Source organism: Pelobates fuscus, chromosome 3 (assembly GCF_036172605.1).
Source record: "Pelobates fuscus isolate aPelFus1 chromosome 3, aPelFus1.pri, whole genome shotgun sequence".
NCBI lineage: Eukaryota > Metazoa > Chordata > Amphibia > Anura > Pelobatidae > Pelobates > Pelobates fuscus.
The window spans coordinates 129,796,713-129,813,943 of NC_086319.1; the positions used below are offsets into that span (position 1 = coordinate 129,796,713).

Here is a 17,231-nt window from a genome sequence, read left to right on the forward strand (position 1 = left end):
TAAGCACCATGACCACTACAGTGCCATGCAGTGGTTATGGTTCCAGTGGTCTCCTGGTGGATTCCCATATTAAGTAGTCAAACTGTTGGTAAAGGGCACTATAGTGTTAGGAGTACAGTTTTTTTTTTATTTCTAACACTATAGTTTTCCTTTAATAGAAGAGAATGATAAGCTGTGATAGATACTGATAAATGAGATTAGGCAGGGTAAAGACATTAAGTGGTCAGTTTCCTGCCTAATATTTTTAACAATTTCTTAAAGGACTAAATACTAGGGTAAAGTCTACTGGTGTTGAATTCCCAAGATTTCTGCACCTCCAGACAAGTCTAGTTGCTGAGGATGAAAGATGCAAGTAACAAAAGAGAAAATGCACAGGTTAGTGTCAGGCATAATCAGACCCTTAAACTGGTGTAGAATGGCAACTTAGTATGTTTAGCAGCAAAATATAAGGAAACATAAAAAGTTATTTACAGCATTCTTTATTTATGTATTATGATGTTGCAGCATTTTCAATAAATTGGGCAAGTTTTATATCCTTTTTTGTCAGGCTTCCACAATCATGAGTTGTCAGAGTTACTTGAACCTGTAAACATAAAAAAGAACACATTTAGCATAGAATTTTGTCTTCAAATATAGTTATATTCACCTGGTAATGGCAGAGTGCTTAGTAATATTGCTTGCTAGTTTACATAACAGATTTAAGTGATTTTATTATCAACTGTAACACTGCAATTTCCCTTTGTTACCCCCAAAATAATGATTATTTCTTCATTAATCTCTGAATATTCATTTAGAAAAATATGTTGCCTCACAATTAACCTTTAAAGAATACAAGATACTAGCAGCTTATTTTTTTTGCAAATACAATTTTAGATTCTAGAAGTTCTAGATATTCTGTTAGCAATGAGGATGATAATAAACATTACACTACTCAGGCTAGATAAATACTGGGTCCTTTACGAATATTGATAGGCACATATACAGCAAACAGATGGATACACTCAGGGGTCAAGTCCTGGGTCAAAAAGTGCAGGAACTCACCCAAGATCCACTCCCCGCCCCCGCCCCCTCCCCCCCCCCCCCCCCCCCCACACCCCAAAAAAAGATACGCTTGTATGCAGGGACTGAGTAAGGGCACGGGGCTGAGGAGGGGGACAGGAGCTGAGGAAGAGGGACAGGAGATTGGGGGGGGGAGCATGGGCTGAGGAAGGGGACATGGGCTGAGGAAAGGGACAGGAACTGAGGAAAGGGACAGGAACTGAGGAAAGGGACAGGAACTGAGGAAAGGGACAGGAACTGAGGGGCTGAGGAAAGGGACAGGAACTGAGGGGCTGAGGAAGGGGGGCCAGGGGCTGAGGAAGGGGGGCCAGGGGCTGAGGAAGGGGGGCCAGGGGCTGAGGAAGGGGGGCAGGGGCTGAGGAAGGGGGGCAGGGGCTGAGGAAGAGGGGCAGGGGCTGATGCGCGTATGCAGGGGCTGAGTAAGAGCACTGGGCTGAGTAAGGTGGACAGGGGCTGAGTAAGGTGGACAGGGGCTGAGGGAGGGGGACAGGGGCTGAGGAGGGGGACAGGGGCTTAGGAGGGGGACAGGGGCTTAGGAGGGGGACAGGGGCTGAGGAGGGGGACAGGGGCTGAGGAGGGGGACAGGGGCTGAGGAGGGGGACAGGGGCTAAGGAGGGGGACGGGCTAAGGAGGGGGACAGGGGCTAAGTAAGTTGACAGTGCTGTGGAAAAGGGACAGGAGCTTAGGAGGAGGGGGGGGGCATGGGTTGAGGAAGGGGCCATGGGCTGAGTAAGGTGGCAGGGCTGAGGAAGAGGGACAGGAGCTTAGGAGGAGGTGAGGGGGGGGGGCATGGGCTGAGGAAGGGGCCATGGGCTGAGGAGGGGGACAGAGGCTGAGGAGGGGGACAGAGGCTGAGGAGGGGGGCAGGGGCTGATGAAGGGAGCAGGGGCTGAGGAGGGGGACAGGGCCTGAGTAAGAAGACAGGGACTGAGGAGGGAGACAGGGACTGAGTAAGGGGACAGGGCTTGAGGAGGGGGACAGAGACTGAGGAAAGGGACAGGGACTGAGGAAAGGGACAGGGGCTGAGGAAAGGGACAGGGACTGAGGAAAGGGACAGGGACTGAGGAAAGGGACAGGGACTGAGGAAAGGGACAGGGCTTGAGGAAAGGGACAGGGCTTGAGGAGGGAGACAGGGCTTGAGGAGGGAGACAGGGCTTGAGGAGGGAGACAGGGCTTGAGGAGGGAGACAGGGCTTGAGGAGGGAGACAGGGCTTGAGGAGGGAGACAGGGCTTGAGGAGCGAGACAGGGCTTGAGGAGCGAGACAGGGCTTGGGGAGCGGGGCAAGGACTGAGAAGGGGGGCAAGAACTGAGGAGGGGGGCAAGGACTGAGGAGGGGGGCAAGGACTGAGGAGGGGGGCAAGGACTGAGGAGGGGGGCAAGGACTGAGGAGGGAGACAGGCACTGAGTAAGGGAGACAGGCACTGAGTAAGGGGACAGGACTTGAGGAGGGGGGCAGGGACTGAGGAAAGGGACAGGGACTGAGGAGGGAGACAGGGACTGAGTAACGGGACAGGGCCTTAAATAGGGGGACAGGGACTGAGGAGGGGGTCAGGAACTGAGGAGGGGGTCAGGAACTGAGGAGGGGGTCAGGAACTGAGGAGGGAGGACAGGGCCTTAAATAGGGGGACAGGGACTGAGGAGGGGGACAGGGACAGGCCTGAGGAAGGGGGGCAGGGCCTTAAATAGGGGGACAGGGACTGAGGAGGGGGGACAGGGCCTTAAATAGGGGGACAGGGCCTTAAATAGGGGGACAGGGACTGAAGAGGGGGGACAGGGACTGAGGGAAGGGATAAAAAAAAAAAACTAAAGTGCCTTCCCCCCCTCCCTGAGGCTTACCTTGTGCCAGGAGGGGTGGGACAGGATCTGGAACCTGCAGCCTGCAGTCAGTGGAGTAAGCCGGCCTCTCCTGATGATGTCAGTAGGAGGGAGCGTGACTTCCTCTGCTCCCCAGCGGTCCTGTGAGAAGAGCAGAGAAAGCCACGCCCCCTACTACTGACATCATCAGGAGAGGCCGGACGACTCCACTGACTGCAGGGGGAGAGGTGAGTTTAAAAATCCGAGTCCCCAGTCAGAGGCAGGGGATTCGGATTTGTGCTCCCCCTGCTCTGGCAGCCGCTTGTGCCAGCCCTGGGTCCTGCAGGACTAGTAATGGGAACGGCGTTCCTGCTGTGGAAAAAGTGCAGGAACGCCGTTCCCACACGTTCCTGCAGGACTCGAGCCCTGGATACACTGGAGAGAATCTTGGAATAGAAGAATGCAACTAGGGAGGTTAGATGATGAACTGGAGGTTCTAGAAGTAGGTAGTTTGTTTGTATCAGGAATAAAGATCTGATGGTATATGGGGAAGGAGACTCTTTCAGCACAAGGAGGCTACGGTGAAGAATGAATGGAACCGCGAAAGATCAGAGGAGAAGACAATCAAGATATAAATTATTAAAGCTTACTTGGAATCTGCAGACAGAACACAGAAGTGGCTTAAACATTTTTTTCCTCTGTGCTAAATATAACTGACATGTAAAATTACTTGTTGAGAGAAAAGATCAGTCAAAACAGAAGAGTTGGGGTCCAGGAACAAGCTTAAATTTTACCTCAGGACTCGGGGAACAGTGCACCAAAATTGCTCTAGTTTTGCATCTTACGGCCAGCAACATAAAAAACTGACACGATTTTAAAAATACATATCATTTTACAGGAATTAAAAAAGGTTTAATTTGGATTGTTTCAATGACACATGTATATATTTTTCTTCAAACAAACTTTATTCAGTGCAGCGGTGAAAGAATGTGAACCTCAGCAATTATCCATTTACCTTCATCAATATGAATAACAAAATCAATATTAGCCTAGTGCAATAGGTATTTTTCAGTGTTCTTAGATTTCTTTAAGCTTTGTTCTATTTGGTTTAAATCATTAAATCTTAGATTAATTACCTGGCTTTACCTTTAAAAATTGATAAAATGCTAGTTAAATTTAACCTACCACAGAGAGCAATATTCGCATACCTACACCTCAAATCCTTTATCACTGGCAACTGCAACCTGGATAGCAGCAAATACAACTTATCTAAGTTTGAGAAACTATGCATTTCAACCTGCGAGAAAAATACTTATACAACTTATTAATAACGACCTCCCTGGAAGTGAAGAGAGATTTTATTGAAACTTGGCACACACTATGTACCTGCCGAATGTCCCACATGTACTCGGGCACTTCCAGCAAGTGCTGGAGATGCGCATCTGGCACGGACATGATGTTGCATGTCTGGTGGACGTGCCTGATAATAAAACCTTACTGGAATATGGTAGAGCAGGAACTCACCAAACTGTTTCACACCCCACGCCCTGTGACACCAGGAATATGGTTACTGTTTACAGGTCTGGACCAACTGCCCCGGATAGAGGCCAAACTTACATTTCAAAGCCTAATAGCGGCAAACACCCTCATAGCGCAGACATGGAAAAACTACTAGGGCACGAGACAGAACAAACCTTTTAACATAAGTCACCATGAACTGGGACTATGAATCTGTGGCCAACACCAGCCAAAGATATTTGGGATAGGCATGTAAAACCTTACGCCCCAGTTCATGAAGCAGTCAAACATGTATTTGTAGAGGAATGAAAAAAAATAAAAGTCAAATAAGGATCAGTGCTAAAACGCCACAGAGAATAATATATATGAATAGTGTAGGCAGCACACCTGTAAGGAGAGGGGTCCCCTCTAGTACCCCCCAATACAAACGTAATATGGAAAATAAAAAACACAAATAAGGTAGCGCCTGTGAGGAGTACATATGAAAATAAATATATAAAATAACTTTGAAAAAAGTCCAGGTAACTTAACACTAGTGAGGTAGTTTAAAGTAGTAAATAAAACTTGAAATCCAATAGGACATGTGGAGAATAAACAAAAAAGGGAAACTCCAATGGTATAGTGTGTATATAGAGATATATATATATATATATATATATATATATATATATACACACACTGTGTTACAGAAGGTATATAAATGAAATAGTACTCACAATATCCAGACTCTGGTTTAGAAAGCGTGAAGTGGAATAATCCCCACTGAAGGATATATGTAGTTCTTCAGGCTTTCAATCTTGTGTAGCAGCAAAGTAATCCAAACCAAAAAATAAAATGTGGTAGAATATAGTGTTCACTGTATCTTTAAGTGTTAATATATGAAATGTACTTACAATTTGCCGAGCAGTCTCACTGTTCGGTGTACAGCATATGGGTGGTATAATCCCCACCTAGGGAATCTTTATGCTTCTTAGGAACAACAAAAGGGATGTCAGGCCAAAAATAGTAAAAAAAAATAGCTGCGTCATCATGGGGGAGGAGCCTCGTGACGAGGTCAGCAACAAGCATCTAGAACAGGCAGATCGTTGCCGATCTGCTGTTTGGCAAAATGAACAGAGCAAAGCAGCATGGGCACACAACACATAGCTGGATCTCATGATCCAAACCGCCATAAGGTAGCTGTTATAGGTAACAGACATAATGTACATAAAGATTTTCTGTACAGACCCATACAGAAGCCCCTCAGGCCCAAACACCGCCGGGGCAGACCAGACACCCCAAGTCAGAAACGGACAAACCTATACACACAACCAAACTCCATTCGGGGCACTAGACAACCCGCTACAACCAACATCCCCAGAAACAGGACCGGGTCAAAACCTCTCCCTACAGATTCCACAAAAACTTAAAGGGACACTATAGTCACCAGAACAACTACAGCTTATTTAATTTGTTCTGGTGAATAAAATCATCACCTTTAGGCTTTTTGCTGTAAACACTGTCTTTTCAGAGAAAATGATTACATTATAAAGTGTTTACATTACAGCCTAGCGGTTAGAGATCCTTCCTGGGTCATGGCTGCCTAAAATGCATCCAAACATTCAATGTCTCCTCCCTCTGCATGCAGACACTGAACTTTCCTCATAGAGATTAATTGATTCAATTCATCTCTATGAGGAGATGCTGATTGGCCAGAGCTGTGTTTGAATAATGCTGGCTCTGCCCCTGATCTGCCTCTTTGTCAGACTCAGCCAATCATATGGGAAAGCATTGTGATTGGATCAGACTACCACTTCTGATGTCAGCAGGCTGCTTTTTTTCTGAGGCAAACAGCATGCAGAGTTACAGCTTCAGGCTTGAATACAGCAAGATTTTGCTATATTTATGGAGGCATGAGGGGCCCAGGGGAGCTAGATGGTTGTTATAACACTATAGGATCAGGAATACAAGTTTGTGTTCCTGACCCTATAGTGATCCTTTAAAGCCACAGACAGCTTGTCACATAGCACGAAGCAGGTGTTTAAATAGCTACTCCTTACGGGTTATATCACAAAAACCCAATACATTGACAGACGGCATATTTATAACCTAAGATTGTCCCTTACTCAAAGCGATTCTGAAAGGCTAGCTGGTCCTGAAGCACTCACTGTTAACTTCGCGCTAACCACACTTTAATAACTCTACAACCCAGCCATAAGCATTGGCACAAATACATAGCAAGTCATTACTCAGACTTAGACGTGCATACTTAGCCAGTTTCTATTACTCTTCTTTCTCCGTATCTGCCATAACCAAACATCACTATGATTAACATACCTGTCTCATACCAGGACATGTCTGAATTTCCCGACATGCACGTTAATTTTTACTTTCCTTTTACTTTTAAAAACATTTGCACAATATTCTCTATGCCATGTTATATTCTTTTTTTTTTTTTTTTAAATTCTTTATTTTTGGAGTGCAGGTGATTACAGAAAAAAGTCATGCGCCACAGCAGCGCGCATTAGCATTTGAGTTTCGGGTAAACAGTGGCATGAAAGGTTTTGCACATTTTTTGTAAAAGAAACATAAGTAAAACAGACATTCGTGGCTAGTCGTGTGTAAATTAATTGCAGTAACTGCAACAGGTTATTCCCAATAGCATCGTCGTCGTCAGGATGCCACACCGGCATGTTCAGACAGGTACATGTAGCGTAGTGGGTGGCATGTATTTTTATGTAGGTAGGTTTGCGTGCATTGTGGTACTAGACGGCCTGACCTGCCACGTCAGCTGGTACAGACCCAAAGTGTAATTAATAGACAAGGACATGGCAGGCAGAGTCCTGCTCTTCTATGGGAATGGCCTAGCATGGCTAGCGTGGCCTCGGTTTAGGGCGATAGGTGTGCTTGATAGCGGGGTCTCCAGGGGCCTAAGGCCGTACTAGCAGGTAGTTGCGGCAGAAATTTTGCGTGTAGGACGCATGTGTAGGGGTCTCATTGAGTTCCCTCATTCGAATAGGGAGGCTTGTGTGGCGTAGTCCCTACACCTGTGAGTAGATAGATCCCCTTCCTGGGACTATACAGAGGAGCGGTGGCTTTCTTCTTATGTTAGGGAGGGGATAGGGGGTCTCTGACGTAGTTCTCGGTCTGGTCCCCCATTACTACGGGTGTCTCGTGGATCTAAGTGATGGGTCTGATGTGGGGACACCCATACATAGCAGGTTATGTGTGGTGGAGGGGCGTATTGAAACAGGGTGTATAGAGGTGTATCAAAAATAATCGTCAGCAAAGAGAAAATAATAAACAATAAACATTTAGCAATGGCTTAGGTCTAAATACATGACCTAGTGTGTTCAGTCTGTGAACTTGTTATGCAGCAGAGAGTCCAGCCACTAGAGCGGCGTTTTGCAGGTTTCTCCACCAGCTTGCAGTTTGCGTTGCGCCGAGCGAGGGGTGAACTCCCGGATGGTGGAGGGGTTTATGCCCGCCAGACCCGTTGTGGTAGATCTCGTTGGTCCGTGCAGGTTCAGGCGTTGCAGATGTTGGTCCAGCTCTTGGAGCGTTGTTGCCCTGTATGTCTCGCCCTGATGGGTGAATGATATGATTTTCGGGAACCCCCAACGGTAAGGAATGTCCTTAGCCCTTAGTGTTTGCAATAGTGGCTGTAGGGTCTTGCGCCAGGTGATGGTGCCTCTGGTGAGGTCCGGGTACAGAGATAGGGTAGACCCCTCAAACACCAGGGGAGTGTGTCCTCGGGTAGCCGCCCGGATCGAGATTTTTTCGTGGAGCGTTTGAAACCTGATGATCAGATCCGCCGACGCCTCCGCTGGTGCGTTAGGTGGCTTTGCTATTCGGAACATGCCCTCTGGCTTGATCGCCTTGGCTTGTTTTGGCGGCAGCAGGGTACTTAGCAGGCGTCTGATATAATGTGGAAGGTCGGTCGGACTCACAGAGTCTGGGATGCCCCGTATTTTCAAGTTGGTGCGCCTTCTGCTTTACTCTTGGGCTTCCATTCTGTCCGCTGTGGCTTTTTGCCTCTGTTGGAGCTCTGCCAGTGTGCGTTCCACAGCCGCAAGCCGTGAATCCTGTGTTTCTGCTTTTACTTCCAGGAGGGTATTTTTTGTACCGCTCCATCTATGGCGTCCTTATAATGGGCCATGTCCGCTGCTATATTAGCTCTCAGTTCCGAGAGCATGTCCTTTAGTTGGGCGGCCGTGACCGGGTCCCCGGCAGCCGGAGGTCTGACTGCTGGCTCCGATGGCTGGATTTTCGAGGTCCCCATCCCAGGGATGTTAGAGAGATCCTCAGAGGAATATGAGGAGCCGTCGTCTCCCGACGCCATTTTGTCCCATGCTTGCCGCTGCGGGCCTCGCAGCATCTCACCGATGCCGTGGCAAAAGGGGCCTCTATCCGCCCTCTGCTTTTTGTTTTTCCGACCCATCTCACACTTATGCAGGTATGTGTTAGCTTGGTACCGGTTCCTGGCTCTTTTCAGTTCTTTTAGTGCTGTAATTTAGTACCGAAGCCCGGAGCTCGGGAAAAGTGTGGCCTCTCCGCTCGGCTGCTAGCTCCGCCCCCCGCCATGTTATATTCTTTTATTGAATAGTTTCCTACAGCTATTGTGGTGTAGCAAACCTGACTGTTATATCATGCACAAGAAAATAAAGAATTACTGTATATACTCGAGTATAAGTACATTTTTTGTGCTGAAAAACCCCAACTCGGCTTATACTCGAGTCAGTGTCTGTATTATGGCAATTTACATTGCCATAATACAGACTGGGGGCTGTTGGGGCAGCAGAGCGTTTACTTATCTCTCCTGCAGCTCCTGTCAGCTCCCTCCTCCTCCGCGCCGGTTCGTTCAGCACCTCTGTCAGCTCCCAGTGTAAGTCTCGCGAGAGCCGCGGGGTCATAGTGCGGCTCTCGCGAGACTTACAGTGTGAGTTGACAGAGGAGCTGCACGGACCGGCGCGGAGGAGGAGGGAGCTGACAGGAGCTGCAGGAGAGGTAAGTGCTCTCCGCCAGACTCCCTCCCCCCCACTGAACTGCCAATGCCACTGGACCACCAGGGAGTGAGAGCCCCCCTCCCTGCCATGTATCAAGCAGGGAGGGGGGACAAAAAAATAAAAAAAAATAATAAAATAAAAAATAATAATTAAATAAAATAAAAAATAATAATAATAAATAATTAGTAAAATAATTATAATAAAAAAAAATTGCCCACCCCCCACCAAGGCTCTGCAACACACACACTGCATTCATACACACACACACTGCACCCCCCCCACACACACTGCACTCATACACACTGCATTCATACACAAGCACTGCACTCATACACACACTCTACACTCATACACACACTGCACTCACACACACACACTGCACTCATACACACACACTGCATTCACTATATACCCACTGCATTCATTATATACACACACTGTAAATAAATATTCAATTAATATAATTTTTTTAGGATCTAATTTTATTTAGAAATTTACCAGTAGCTGCTGCATTTCCCACCCTAGTCTTATACTCGAGTCAATACGTTTTCCCAGTTTTTTGGGGTATAATTAGGGGCCTCGGCTTATATTCGGGTCGGCTTATACTCGAGTATATACGGTATATAAAAAAATATATTTTATTTACAATAATAAATATAGAGAGAAACATATGGGTATAAAAATAAGCATAAACATAATGGGAGACAATAATACAGTCATATATAGACATATATGAAGGAGAGTGCATATAGGTAATTAACTATGAGTGTTCTAGGTGTCTAAGGGCTAAGACATAAAATATAAGAATATATAAAAATCTATATATATATATATAATAAATAATAATGGAGGGATTTAAAAAAAACACAATATATATAGGAATAAATAGATTACACACTAAAATATAAAATGTAGAAAATATGTAAGAATAAAAGTAGGAAATACTGATATGAATTATATAATTATAAAATATGTGGGATGAAGAGATATATATTACAAAAAAGGGAATCTGGGGGCGTGGCTTGAATGCTGATGGCGCCGGCTGCTTAATCTTGGAGCTCCGACTCGCGCAGCAATCATCGGCGCACATATCGCAGCACAGACTCTCCTAAATGGGGCGCACTAAACTCCCAGACACGCACCAGACACCCATGAGGCAGCTGACTACCCCGCAAAGCGGCTCCCTGGACAGGTTCCTCCACGCGACAAGAAGACCGCTGAACGCCGAACAAGGCCCCAAGATGGCCGACGGGCCGACCACGCCGCTGGTGGTCGAGCCACAAGCTCTGTCCCTGGCAGACATCAGGGAGGACATTAGAGCCCTGACCACCAGCATGGTCACTAAAGCTGACCTGAAGGCCACATCTGACACGCTACATGCGGCGATCCGAGTGGAAGTTGCCACGCTGGGGAATGATATAGCAGCACAGGGCACCCGTATACAAGCATTGGAGGCTGCAGAACAATCGATGTCAGGCCGCATTGAAGCTAACAACCTGGCTATTAGCCAACAAGGTACCATTCTCTTACACCTCAGGAGGCAGGCAGAGGACCTAGATAACAGGGGACGTAGATCAAACATTAGAATCCGAAACCTCCCTGAGCCACATAACGAGGAAAATGTGGAAGCCACACTCACAGCACTATTCCAAGAAATACTGGGCCCAGACGCACCGCCTAACATCAGATTCGACAGAGCACACAGGGCACTTCGGCCACAAAACACTGACAACTCGCTGAGAGATATTATATATTGCCTGCATGAATTTAAAGTGAAAGATCTTATCATGTCAAAAGCCAGATCCAGACAAAGCTGGCCGTTCCAGGGAGCTGAGGTTGCCCTGTACCAGGACCTCTCACCCCTCACACTAGAAGCCTGCAGAGCTCTAAGGCCCATAACACAATTGTTACGGAGCAGAAACATACCATACAAATGGGGGTTTCCCTTTAGCCTGCTAGCCCGACATCAAAATGAATGGGTAACCGTGAGGTGGCCGGATTAGGTCCCAGTGTTCCTGAGAAGGCTGGGCTTGCCGCACACAGAAGTGGCCGACTGGATCTTGGGACCACTTGAACAACGGCCAGGCCCCATAGCACAGAGAGCCGCCAGAAGACGCAGAGAGGACTCACCGCGGAGACCTCCAGCGCATAGGCCGCGCAACCCAGCCCAACATGCTGAATGAGAGACAAGCTGACCCAATGGGCCAATGTGAAGCCATCCCTGATTGGCGGTCCGGAGACATCGACAGACAAGACCAGGGGATGGAGCAACCAAAACCCACTCAGATAAGTACCTTCTACCCCCCCCATCTTTTGACATGCACTGACTGACAGGTTTTGGCCCTTACCCGTCCCTCCCGGGACCCACCCCACCACGGGACACAACTTATGACAGAGGCACACAGCCCACCACTGACAGCGAACATGGCTTATGTATGCCCGACACGGAGCAGACCACAAGCTGGAAATACCGATACCACTATACGTGGCACCGAGGAGCCATAACCTGCCACATAGCTCTTGGGGAGGGTGTTACAAAACTATTATTTACCCTGTGTGCAGTTAAGTGCTATTTTACCTTCCAGCTCTATTTTCAGCCGTTCGCATGGTTCCTTTGTGTAAAGTATAGGTGGCCGCCATTTCGGGACTTTGCACGTGTTCGCGGCCATCTTACGTGCGAACAGCGGTGTTTGCCAGCAATCGTCTGGAACTAAAAACGGAGACGCAAACAGGCGAACAAAATAACGTAACTTCATGCTGGACCTACCGAACGACCAGCCATTCGGTAGAAAGATTACCCTTTACATGGGGATTATGGTGAACCCCGGGATAACTGTGGATGGCAAGGGTTTCGTGGAGTTTTAAAGTACGAACGGAGACCGACCGCAAGGCCAAAACTTGTGGAACTATTTTCGGCCAGAAAGTCTGTGCGGTCGGTCAAAACTTCAAAGATCCATAACTCCCGAACCCTTTAACCGAATGGGCTGGATTTTGAATATGTGGTTCCCCTGAACCAGGACTATCTGGGGATACCGGATTTAAAGCTGTACCCCCTGGTTTTGGGGTACATCCAGAACTTAGGTAAAATACTGTATGTGTTAATTATGTTAAATGTTTATCTGAGGGGAGGAGGTGTGGGGGTTGTACCATGTATATGATTGGTGATTTTATGCCTCCCCCTGGGTGTGTTCTTTTTGTACTCAACTGTAATAAAAAACAGTTTTCTCCTTAATCCCTATGTATATTTAGACAAATAGAGTTCATTTAGTTGCTCCAATGGCCATTGGAGGGAATGCCCGCCTGCCAACGTCAAGGCAGACCCCCCTAAGCGGGTCCTAACACTGACCCTTCAGCCTGCTTCCTTGAGCTTCTGGCAAAGATATCTCTAATGAGACAGAAAGGGGTATTTTTTATATACACCCCTATACTTATTAACCCTTAATAGGGAACACATGGGATGGGCAGCAGCATTGTAACCAGGCTGTGTGATACAAAGTAAATACAAATACAAAAAGAGAAGTCCTGCGCTTAGTCCCATTACTGCTGGGCCAGCAGCAAGGACTACAATACACATCAGCCCGAATATATAGTAAAAACCAAAGAAAATAAAATGTTACTTGCGCTTTCTCCTTAATCCCTATGTATATTTAGACAAATGGAGGTCATTTAGTTGCTCCAATGGCCATTGGAGGGAATGCCCGCCTGCCAACGTCAAGGCAGACCCCCCTAAGCGGGTCCTAACACTGACCCTTCAGCCTGCTTCCTTGAGCTTCTGGCAAAGATATCTCTAATGAGACAGAAAGGGGTATTTTTTTATATACACCCCTATACTGGCAGGCATTCCCTCCAATGGCCATTGGAGCAACTAAATGACCTCCATTTGTCTAAATATACATAGGGATTAAGGAGAAAGCGCAAGTAACTTTTTCTTTTCTTTGGTTTTTACTATATATTGGGGGTCCACGTATAGGTGGCCTGGTGTAACGACGCCCACTTACCACAATGGCTTACACCCCCACAACTTTGACTATACTTACGCAAAACTGCAGGGGACTCAATGCCCCGGAAAAGAGATCCCATTTTCTGAGAGATCTCAAGAGACAACACGTCTCAGTTGCACTCTTACAGGAAACCCACCTGAAGACGGAAGCGAACTCCCTACTTAAAAATCGGTATTACCCGCAGAACTTCTACAGCAACCACCCCTCTCTGAAGAAAGCGGGTACTGCCATCCTGATCGCAGCTAAACTCCATTTTGTGGTTTCCGACCAATTAGTGGACGCCGATGGTAGATTCCTATTTGTGAAAGGGGAAATGGCCGGAAAAACATACACACTTGCAAAGATCTACGCCCCGAACTCGGGACAGGCCAGCTTTATTCGCAGAACACTGATGAAACTGGCCAAATTCGTGGAAGGCGTCCTGATACTGGGAGGAGACTTAAACGTCCCACTGGACCCCCTGACAGACACGTCAATGGGACGGAGCAGTATACCGAGCTCGACTATTAAGACCATCCTGAAGACCCTCAGGGTCCTTCGGCTCATAGACACGTGGCGGGCACTACACCCGGTGGAACGAGACTTTACGTACTACTCCACACTACACCACCGGTACTCCAGAATTGATTACATCTGCATACAGCAGGAGGGACTCACCTACCTCAGGGACATCCAACCTACGCCCTGGTCGGACCACAGTGCGGTAAAAGTGGAACTGGAATCACCCCTGTACCGCCCGACCAAGATGACATGGAGACTTAACGATGCCCTACTTCTGGACGAACCAACGAGAACGCAGGTGGCTGAGCACATCCATCAATACTTCGAGGAGAATACGATGGAAGAACTGTCAGGCATGACGATCTGGGAAGCGCACAAAAGCGTCCTGAGGGGACACATAATACGGATAGCAGCGCAGAAGAAAAAAGACGCAGGACAACAACTAAGAGACCTCACCCAACAGATAGCGGCCTTAGAACAGAGGCATAAAAGATCCCAACGTGACCATACATATAGAGACCTCGTCGCGAAAAGGAGACAACTAACGGACATCATAGAAAACAGGTATGCAAGACAACTGCAACGCTCAAAAGCATTCTTCTATAGACATGCCAACAAGGGTGGGAAACAACTGCTGGCCCAAATGCTGCGGGGTCCGCAAAACAGGTCCCAGGTGAACGCCCTGTGAACCAGACAAGGCAGATTGTCGCAATTCCCTGAAGAAATCGTGGAGGAATTCAAGCTCTTCTACACAAACCTCTACAACATAGACGACTCAAACGGGGTCCCTGATGCCGCGCGCAAATAAACGGACACGGTGAACTACCTGCAGGACTTCAGCCCTGATGCCCTCACCCTGGAGGAAGCAGAAACGCTTGACGCGCCTGTGACTGAAGAGGAGGTCAAACTAGCCCTAAAAGTAGCTAAGAACGGTAAAGCACCAGGCCCGGACGGTTTCCCGGTAGAATACTACAAGAAGTTCAGCGATGAACTGGTACCGAAATTGGTTAACGCACTAAATAGCCTACGGGAAGGAGCATCCTTTCACAAGGAATCCCTAGCAGCGACGATCACGGTGATTCCGAAAGCGGGGAAAAACACAGAACAAGTGGGGAACTACCACCCGATATCTCTCATCAACACAGATGTCAAGCTCTTCTTGAAGATACTATCTTTTCGACTACAGACGTACATGCCGCGACTGATCCACCCGGACCAAACGGGGTTCATCCCGGGCAGGGAGGCCAGAGACAGCACCCTCAGGCTCTTTGTGGTCCAACACGCAGCAAAACACCTTAAGGAGAAGCTACTTCTGCTATCCACGGACGCAGAAAGAGCATTTGATAGAGTGGATTGGCGATTTATGATGGAAACACTGCGGAGAACAGGCATCGGAGACCAGATGCTGCAATGGATCGAAACACTCTATCATGAACCAAATGCTAAAGTCCGAGTGAATGGGACACTCACAGATAGCTTCAACATACAGAACGGAACCAGGCAAGGCTGCCCACTCTCGCCGCTTCTATTTGCGCTCACCTTGGAACCACTCCTGGACAGAATACAAAGCAACCCCAGGATACTAGGCTTCAGTCATATAACGCAGGAACACAAGGTCGCCGCTTACGCAGACGACATGCTATTCTTCCTGGCTGAACTTAACATACCCAAGTGCGAGATACTGAATGTGACGGTACCAGGGGAAGAATGCGAGCGGCTACGATGACAATTCCCGTTTCACTGGTGCACGGAGAGCATGAAATACCTGGGGCTACAGGTTACCCCCGATGCGAAAGATCTGTACGCGCATAACTACACACCCCTCCTGTCCACTGTCCTGGAGGACCTCAAAAGATGGAACTACAACCACATCTCATGGCAGGGACGTATCGCGGTTGTAAAGATGAATATCCTCCCCAGGATACTCTATGTGTTCCACACACTCCCATGCATAATCCCACAAATTTTCTTCAAAACGCTCCGGACCGCGATCCTTAAATACATATGGAAGGGGGATAGAGCCAGGATAGCACACGAAAAACGGTGCCTTCCCAAAACATGGGGGGGACTTGCCCTACCGGATCTGAACAAATACTACCAAGCAACGGTTCTACAGTGCATTAGAGAATTCCATATCGCCACACCTCATAAACGATGGACCACACTGTGCAAGGATCTCACAAATAATCAACTACACCAATAAATCTGGCACGACGGGGCCGAGGCCTCGAACCCGCTGGGAGAAGACTCCCCCCATCACACAAACGCTCAAATCTTGGACCAGACTGAGGAAGGCACCCAACATATCCCCCTCTCCCAGCCCGCTGATCCTCATCACACACAACTCGAACATAGGAGACAGTCTACCGCCGTCAGCATGGCCACTGGAAGCCCAAGAAGGCTACATCCCATTACATACGATACTAACTGGAACCGGACTGAAGACCCTACGGGAAATATCGGACGGAAGGACGACTACCCTCATACACCAATTTCACTATGCCCAACTCAAGCATTTTTACCACAACCTTCCAAACAAGACCAAGCTGCACAGGGACCTAACCTGGTTTGAACAACTCTGTTTCCAGACGGCCGAAGCAGATGGCACTGTCTCGACCGTATACCAACGACTGGCGACGGGCGAAAGGGAAAGGAAGGACCTGTTCAAGAGGCAGTGGGAAGACCTCCTGGATAACACATACACGGAGGGACAATGGGAACAAATATTGCTGCTACAGCATAAAAGCTCATCGAGCACTAACTACCAAGAAATGAATTATAAGTTGTTATCTCACTGGTACCGCACGCCGTCTCTCCTACATCGGATTAACCCGACAATACCAGACACCTGCTGGAGATGTGACAATGGAATCGGCACTCTCAAACACATCTGGTGGGACTGCGACAAGATTCAACCATACTGGAAGGAAATTGAAGCAGAAATACAAATAATAATGGGAGAACCCACGGTCCTGACAGCGGACCTGGCCCTGCTACACCATACGAAAGACACGCTCTCAGCGTACAAAAGATCAATCCTCAGACACCTGCTAAACGCAGATAAGGCACTGATACCGATACTGTGGAAAACGCTGACCCGGACGACAATGGAAACTCAAGGTCGAAGACATACACAGAGCCGAATCCACAATAGCTAGTCTTCTGGGGAGGCAGGAAAAACACGCAGAGAAGTGGACTATGGTATGTCTATTGCTCTTAGAACACATCCGATAACTAGAGGGGAGGTGGGAGGATGGGAGACGGGAGATGGGACACCTGGACTCGCCGGACGTAGCACCACCTGTCCAAAGCCTAGCACCCCCCCCCCCCCTTCCCCGCCCACCGGTAGCGGCGGAATGGGGACTCAGGGGG

At 47.9% G+C, this 17,231-nt stretch overlaps 1 protein-coding gene across 1 annotated transcript in view; it reads right to left on the reverse strand.

Moving 5' to 3' along the window:
* Window positions 1-463: 463 nt before the first annotated feature.
* Window positions 464-17,231, reverse strand: part of PCBD2 (pterin-4 alpha-carbinolamine dehydratase 2) — a 167,842-nt gene continuing 151,074 nt past the window's right edge. Inside the window, exon 4 of the mRNA XM_063445268.1 lies at window positions 464-583. Within this exon, the coding sequence (XP_063301338.1) occupies window positions 491-583 (93 nt within the window). The 3' untranslated portion in view covers window positions 464-490. The remainder of the gene's footprint in view (window positions 584-17,231) is intronic.